The sequence below is a fragment of the Melanotaenia boesemani genome, chromosome 20 (assembly GCF_017639745.1).
Source record: "Melanotaenia boesemani isolate fMelBoe1 chromosome 20, fMelBoe1.pri, whole genome shotgun sequence".
NCBI classification, from domain to species: Eukaryota; Metazoa; Chordata; class Actinopteri; order Atheriniformes; family Melanotaeniidae; genus Melanotaenia; species Melanotaenia boesemani.
In genome coordinates this window covers 22,678,650-22,687,198 of record NC_055701.1, presented here as the reverse complement: position 1 = coordinate 22,687,198, position 8,549 = coordinate 22,678,650, and the positions used below count along the sequence as shown (strand labels likewise).

General features: G+C 37.6%; 2 gene segments (V, D, J or C); both read left to right on the top strand.

Moving 5' to 3' along the window:
• The first annotated feature begins 232 nt into the window (after positions 1-232).
• Positions 233-1,001, top strand: LOC121631138. The segment is given in 2 exon segments: positions 233-399; positions 515-1,001. Coding segments are annotated over 2 exon segments (426 nt in total).
• A 5,995-nt stretch (positions 1,002-6,996) lies between these two features.
• LOC121631140 lies at positions 6,997-7,769 on the top strand. The segment is given in 2 exon segments: positions 6,997-7,163; positions 7,279-7,769. Coding segments are annotated over 2 exon segments (426 nt in total).
• The last annotated feature ends 780 nt before the right edge of the window (positions 7,770-8,549 follow it).

Genomic DNA, 8,549 nt, shown 5'->3' with positions numbered 1-8,549 from the left:
ATTAAAAGCTTAATAATCTTTTTATTATTTGGGTTTTGGAGTCAAGCATGTTTTTAATTGTTTGGATTAAAGTGAACAGTTCAGATTTTTGTGGAAAAAAAAATCAGTCACATTTTGTTCGATTCTTTTCTTTATTTTATTTTATTACATATTTCACATAAAAAATGATCCTCTAGTTTAACAGATGTGTTCAGTTCATTATCACATGTAACAAATGTGACCTTCTGATTGGTCCACATGATCAGAGAACGTCACACCCCGCACTGACACACCTTCCTGCATCTCTTCATCTCTGTGGAACTACACTGATAGATAACTGAGCTTTTAATTAGTTTTAGAACATGACTGCTATCAGACATGGTCTCCTCAGCTTGTTGGTGTTTGTACTCTGGATGAAAGGTAAACATCTGGAACATCAGCAGATTGATTTCAGTGATTAGAAGATGAAAACATCTGTGAAACGATAAACTATGAAAATATTAACTGATGGTAACTTTGACTGTTGTCCACACAGGTCTGACTGATGGAAGTGATGTTAACCAGAACCCCATACTGTGGGGGAAGAAGGGTGAAGATGCAGCAATACGATGTGACCACACGAAGGGTGCTACTTACTTCCAGATGTACTGGTATCAACAGCTGCCAGGGGAGGGAATGAAGGAAATAGTTTTTACTTCAGTTAATTCTCAACATAAATATACAAACGGCTTCAGTGAGGAGAAATTCCCAGCAGAGAAGAAAAATGCTCAGACTGGATCTCTGACAGTAAAGAAGCTGGAGCCTCAAGACAGCGGAGTGTATTTCTGTTCTGTGAGTCAACACAGTGATGCAGGTGGTTTAAAGAGCTGCACAAAAACCCAACAGCTGCTCCCAGTGAACTGAAGACATCATTTTTAATCATCTGTAGAGGGAGCTCTAGACCTGGAGACTTTATCATCAGATTAGTTGAATATTTACTACTTTCTATGATCATGGTGCCGTTCACATCATTTTACAGATAGTGACAACATGCACACATCACTTATTAGCTTCTGTAAAATGTAATAATGTTGTTTGTCTCAGGCTTATGTAGAGAGATGTAAAAGGGCAGGTGCTCAAAGTACAAAAGGGACACACCAAACCCAATTTAAAAGATTGTGTGTGTGGCAGGAATCTAGTTAAGACACAGCTGTTACATTTGCAATGCATTACATGTATGTAACACAATGTTCTATTACATGCTGCGAAACAAATAGATTTCATTATGACATGAACATCATAATTACAAAGATGTAAGAGGGGGAACGCATAGAGATGGTCAATAAAACATATCTATACAGAGGAGCTGAAAATTTAACTGTTTTATGTGTACTTTAATAAAGCTCCTACTAACAAATGGAGCAGCCTGGATACTCTGGTTTGCTTTACTCACAGTGCAGATTGCAGAGATGAAGATACTCCTGGCCCATGCAGATAACAGCAAATTCTAACATGAAACTACAGACACTAAAAAGAACAGAGAAGAGATTACCTTACCTTACACCAGGGGTGGCCAGCTCTGGTCCTCAAGAGCCACAATGCTGCAGGTTTTTGATGTGTCCCTGCTCCAGAACCATCTGACTCAAATTGATAATTCATTGTGCAAAACTCAATAGGCTGTTGGATCTATTTCATTTGAGTCAGGTGTGTTGAAGCAGGAAACATTGGAAAATCTGCAGGACGGCTGCCCTCGAGGACCGACTTTGGAAAGCCCTGCCTTATACGTCTCCATGGCAACATGCACAGCCTGCTAAGTCTGTGGCTGACCACGCTACATTAGGATTCACCATCTTGTCTTTGTGTGTGTGTTGCTGGTTCTTACTAAACATCTTTTAACTATTTGCCTCATGCAGCTCTTTCTTTTCTTGCTGAATGTGCATCTCTTAGAGGGGCATCTTTGCACTGAGGAATAGAATATTATGACTAATAACAGAAAATGAATGAATGAAATGTAAACACACAAGCATTACGTGGCTCGGGCACTAACGATGTAATTCATTCATGCACTGACGAGCACATGCCGGCCAAAGTCAGAAAAGTAAGAAAAACAGCATATCATAGCTTCTGCCCTCATTTGGCTCTTATGTAAACATGCCTTCATCTTGCAAAACACATGAAACAACATACACTTAATTTGTTTCAACCACTTACTGATTTTCTGACTTGAATTTATTTGGTGATTCTAAAATATAGCCTGACGACAACTGCTCTCTGCAGGTCGTAATCCACCAGTGTGTTAGATCAGGCCCTACAGCTTTCCCATGGCTACGCAGCGGCTCCAGCCCCTTTACCCCCCGCCCCCTCCACACGCCGGTTTTGTCCTTATTTTTATTATTGTTTTTTCTGATTGTCTTTTTGAATAGTTTCCATTGCTGTACCGAGTTCTGTGTTTGTGGCCCATGTCAGGTTGTTGATATATGCAGGTCCAGGTATTTGACTGTGGTCACCAGCTGATATGCCGTATGATCTGTTTTTATGCATTCATGCAGTAGAAAAAAAGTTATGAAATCTCCAGATCTTTCACTGCTGTGTTTCTGAGATTTGCTGTCTTGCTTTTAACACTTAATTAAAATCTAATGTTTTTTGGATGTTAACCCTAATCTGCTTTTCTATTGTCTCACACATCACTGTGGGGATTTAATTCCAGACTCCGTCTATTTATTCAAAAGTTTTGAAGAGTTAATATATTTTCAGTCCATTAATAAAAGTTTCTAAATTACTGGACATAAAATACCAATGAAGGATTGTGGGGGGCTGGAGTCTATCCCAGCAGCTACCAGGCAACAACCAGCTACACCTGGAGACACCAGTTAACCTAACATTCATATCTTTGGAATGTGGGAAGAAACCAGGATACCTGGAGAAAACCCCAAGCATACACATGGAGAACATGCAAACTCCACAGAAAAAGACATGACTCGAACCCAACCCCTGTAGCCGAGGCTGAGTTTGATCTTAACATGATTCATTTTAGGTGTTTCTTCTTCTCTGATTCTAATATTTGCGCTCTGATGACAGTGTGTCTTTGACCTCTTACAGGGATCCTGTGCTGTGTGGCACCACAACACGTCACTATTAGAGCTGGGCAGAACGATCAAAATATCAATAGTATCAATACCAAGGCTAGTATCTGTATTAACTGATACCAACACGATGAGCTCATCAATTCTTTTCATGAGCTGATTGAGTCAACCAATAGTAGACTTTGCTTTTGTTTTATCTAATTCAATCAATCAATCAATCAATCTTTATTTATATAGCACTTTTCATACAAGAATGCAGCACAAAGTGCTTTCCATGGTTAAAACAACCCCCCTCCCACACCCCCACAGATAACCCCCTCCCTCCCCGCTTGTGTACAAGCAAGCATACACATACACATACACACACACATACTTGCACATATTAAAAGACTAATGTGAGGTTGAGCACAGATGAGCCTGGTGAGGAAACACTATCACTAATTATTAATCTAAAATTAATCTAATTAGCACTACTGACTTCATTTCTTAAACAGTTGTGTAATAAAAGGAACCATTTCTATTATTTCTAGTTATTTTATTAATTTGGTACATTGTTGATGTTATTTTATATTGTTTACAAACAAAAGAGTTTACATTAAAATGTCTCAGTTCTGCCATCAGTTTGTTAATAATAAAAAATGTTTTATTTGACAAAAATCTTTGTACTGTGTTTTATTATGATGATAATTATTAGGGGTGTGCCATCTTACGTATCTAATGATTAGATCTGATTACAATTCATGTTGGTTTTGACTGCATGATGATGCATTGAAGATTTTCTCCCTCCATTTAAATCAAGTAACAAAGCAAAATGATCTCACCTCCCTTTTATTAATGTCAAACCATAAATAAATACAACACATATTCAACATATTTTCATATTTTTACATGGAATAAACATGAAAAATATCTTACCAATAGGTGCTCTGCTGCTTTGGCATACATTGTCAGAATAGCTACCCTTGGATAATGCACATGCATAGCACAGAAATCTGCAAATGAACCATCAATTCAGCACCTCTGACTACTCAGAAATCTGCATATAGTCGACTGTGATGCCACACATTAGTTTAGTGTATTATATTGTATATTAACTGCACATTACTCGAGTGCATCTCTTGCACGACTAAAGACTCAGATGAAGTACAACTGTACCTATAATAGTTTTTTCTGTTAATCTTTTTGCAAGTGAGGGTGTGATGTCGGTTAAACACGTATTGTAGTGACTTATCAGCATTCATTTCATCCTTTGGATTTCCTGGAAACTGTCTTATTTTATTATTTTATTTAATTATTATTTTTTTTCATCAGGCTCCTTCTTGGCCAGCATGTCTTCAGAGGCAGGGCTAGATCCCTGCCTTTTTGCTCCTGACAGAGTTTCAATCATTGGTGTGTAGACAGATTATTTTCTCACTTTTAGTAAAAAGGTTGGGCGGAAAAACTTAAATTTAGCAAAATACCGACATTCATATGGACTTAGATGAACAAGCACAGCTAAATACAGATGTAGACGTCTGGTGGAAGTTGATTGGTTTGAATGTTTGGAGGAAGAAGAGGAAGAGGAGGTAGAACGGGTCAACCCGCCTTAAAAGGTTTTGTTTCTCTGATGAGAGGGTTTACTTCGATACAGAGAATATTCAACTATTTTGATGTTAAATTCATTCATTTAACTTGACATCATGATCATTTTATTCTACTTAAACTTTCATATTTGGCTGGTTTCAGGTAATAAAGTTTTATTTCTTTTAAAGGTTTTGTTATTTGTTGTTTTGCAAAAGAGAAAAAAAATGTGCTGTAGAGATTTTATTCTTTATGTGGTCTAATTTTTTTTTGTTCACAAGTTTTTTAGTGAGTTTTTGTTTATTTTTCTCTGTGCAATCCTTTCACAGGTGGTGACCAAGTCCAGCAGACTCCTCCTGAAATGTTCTGCAAAACTGAAGAAAAACCCAAAATCAGCTGTTTACATAATATCCAGGACTACACTTTAATCCTCTGGTACAGACAATCAAAGGACAACAAAATGCAGCTCCTGGGATATATGAATGTAAATGAGGGATACCCAGAGACTGGAGTGAAGGTTAAAATAGAGGGGAGAGCAACTGAAGGCCAAACCTGCACATTAACATTTAATGAACTTGAACTCAGCAGCAGTGGAGTTTATTTCTGTGCTGCTAGTTACCACAGTGCTTCATGTCTCTGCTCCTCAGTACAAAGACCTCTAATGAAAAATTTCTTTCATCTTAGTTTAGCAGCTCACAGCTCCCTGCACCTGTATCACCAAACCCAGCGAATGTTGGCCTTGTTTCAAATCCAGAATCAGATATTATATAAGATTTATTCTGTGCAGCTACAGAACATTTACTGTTACTGCAGCATCTTATCACACATTCATCCAAACCTCAAGTATTTTTGTTGTTTCTGCCTCTCACTAAACAGGATTCAATGTTGATTTAACTCATCACCTATTTTTATGTCTGTTGAATCTTTGTTGTTTTTTAAGAACAAACAAACAAACAAAAATTCATATTCCTGTAGGTTCATACAAAAGAATAACCTGAACTCTAACATCACTGCATCACTTTCTAGGAAACTGATCTGTGGAACTTTATAAAGTAATTTCCATCAGTTACCAAATAATGATGCAGCATCTTCAGTCAGCACAGAACTACAGATACCCTGAAAAGACAAAAAGCTTAATTTGCTTTAGGAAATTTCAGGATTTTCAAAAGGTTTTGTTAAATTGTAACTTGTTAAAATGATGCATGAAAAAACAACAATGAACAACTGTTCATCAGTGGCAAGATCAAAGTCATAAGTTAAATAAACAAAAAAACAAAATAAAATAACTATTGGAAAATAGTCAAGAGATTAAAAAAACAACCACAAAACATAAAATCAAAGAAAACAAAGCAAACAAAGTAGCTTTTTCTTTAATATTTTCTATTTATTTCAAATGTAAGGTTAGGACATTTTAAAATACATTTAAATAATTTTCCTCTGTAAAAATAGTTTTTATTTAAATATTTCTCGACATGAAATCTGATTTTCATGTCGTTTTTAACGTCATGATCAAACTTCCTGATTAGAATGAGAGATAATGAGTGAAGTCCTGCAGGGAGGCAGGACCACTGCATCAAAGATAGAGAATCAAAGCAAGTATTAAACTCACACCACACACACCTCTGCAGCTGTATAATACTGTCCTGGTTTGGTTTTGGTTTGTCATGTTTAGTTCTGTTATGATCTTGGTTTATAGTTTGTGTGGTTTTCATGTTTTATGTCCTGTCATGATCAGGCTTTGTTATGTTTTAGTTTTGTCTTGATTTTTGGTTTATAGTTCTGGTTTTATCACGTTTTGTCCTGTTTTCCCTCTTGTGCTCTGTGGTTTCTGTTTCTGGCTCAGTAGTTCACCTGGTCTGATTACTCATTCATACTCCCTCTGTGTATATGTACCTCATGGTTTTCAGTTGTTCCTGTCGTATCCTCATGGTTCATCCCTGTAACAGCTGGTTTTCCCTGGTTCCTAAGTTTTGGAAATAAACCTGTTAACTGCACCGTTCTGCCTCATCTGCCTGCGTTTGGGTCCTCACCTCTGCCTACATATGACATAATACAACTGTAACACAGTCTGGCAGTGAACCAGAACATGGACATCATCATCATCAATCATCATCATACCACACCTGCTCACATCATCGGAGTTTCTGTTGTGAATGTCAGATCATTAAAAGCTTAATAATCTTTTTATTATTTGGGTTTTGGAGTCAAGCATGTTTTTAATTGTTTGGATTAAAGTGAACAGTTCAGATTTTTGTGGAAAAAAAAATCAGTCACATTTTGTTCGATTCTTTTCTTTATTTTATTTTATTACATATTTCACATAAAAAATGATCCTCTAGTTTAACAGATGTGTTCAGTTCATTATCACATGTAACAAATGTGACCTTCTGATTGGTCCACATGATCAGAGAACGTCACACCCCGCACTGACACACCTTCCTGCATCTCTTCATCTCTGTGGAACTACACTGATAGATAACTGAGCTTTTAATTAGTTTTAGAACATGACTGCTATCAGACATGGTCTCCTCAGCTTGTTGGTGTTTGTACTCTGGATGAAAGGTAAACATCTGGAACATCAGCAGATTGATTTCAGTGATTAGAAGATGAAAACATCTGTGAAACGATAAACTATGAAAATATTAACTGATGGTAACTTTGACTGTTGTCCACACAGGTCTGACTGATGGAAGTGATGTTAACCAGAACCCCATACTGTGGGGGAAGAAGGGTGAAGATGCAGCAATACGATGTGACCACACGAAGGGTGCTACTTACTTCCAGATGTACTGGTATCAACAGCTGCCAGGGGAGGGAATGAAGGAAATAGTTTTTACTTCAGTTAATTCTCAACATAAATATACAAACGGCTTCAGTGAGGAGAAATTCCCAGCAGAGAAGAAAAATGCTCAGACTGGATCTCTGACAGTAAAGAAGCTGGAGCCTCAAGACAGCGGAGTGTATTTCTGTTCTGTGAGTCAACACAGTGATGCAGGTGGTTTAAAGAGCTGCACAAAAACCCAACAGCTGCTCCCAGTGAACTGAAGACATCATTTTTAATCATCTGTAGAGGGAGCTCTAGACCTGGAGACTTTATCATCAGATTAGTTGAATATTTACTACTTTCTATGATCATGGTGCCGTTCACATCATTTTACAGATAGTGACAACATGCACACATCACTTATTAGCTTCTGTAAAATGTAATAATGTTGTTTGTCTCAGGCTTATGTAGAGAGATGTAAAAGGGCAGGTGCTCAAAGTACAAAAGGGACACACCAAACCCAATTTAAAAGATTGTGTGTGTGGCAGGAATCTAGTTAAGACACAGCTGTTACATTTGCAATGCATTACATGTATGTAACACAATGTTCTATTACATGCTGCGAAACAAATAGATTTCATTATGACATGAACATCATAATTACAAAGATGTAAGAGGGGGAACGCATAGAGATGGTCAATAAAACATATCTATACAGAGGAGCTGAAAATTTAACTGTTTTATGTGTACTTTAATAAAGCTCCTACTAACAAATGGAGCAGCCTGGATACTCTGGTTTGCTTTACTCACAGTGCAGATTGCAGAGATGAAGATACTCCTGGCCCATGCAGATAACAGCAAATTCTAACATGAAACTACAGACACTAAAAAGAACAGAGAAGAGATTACCTTACCTTACACCAGGGGTGGCCAGCTCTGGTCCTCAAGAGCCACAATGCTGCAGGTTTTTGATGTGTCCCTGCTCCAGAACCATCTGACTCAAATTGATAATTCATTGTGCAAAACTCAATAGGCTGTTGGATCTATTTCATTTGAGTCAGGTGTGTTGAAGCAGGAAACATTGGAAAATCTGCAGGACGGCTGCCCTCGAGGACCGACTTTGGAAAGCCCTGCCTTATACGTCTCCATGGCAACATGCACAGCCTGCTAAGTCTGTGGCTGAC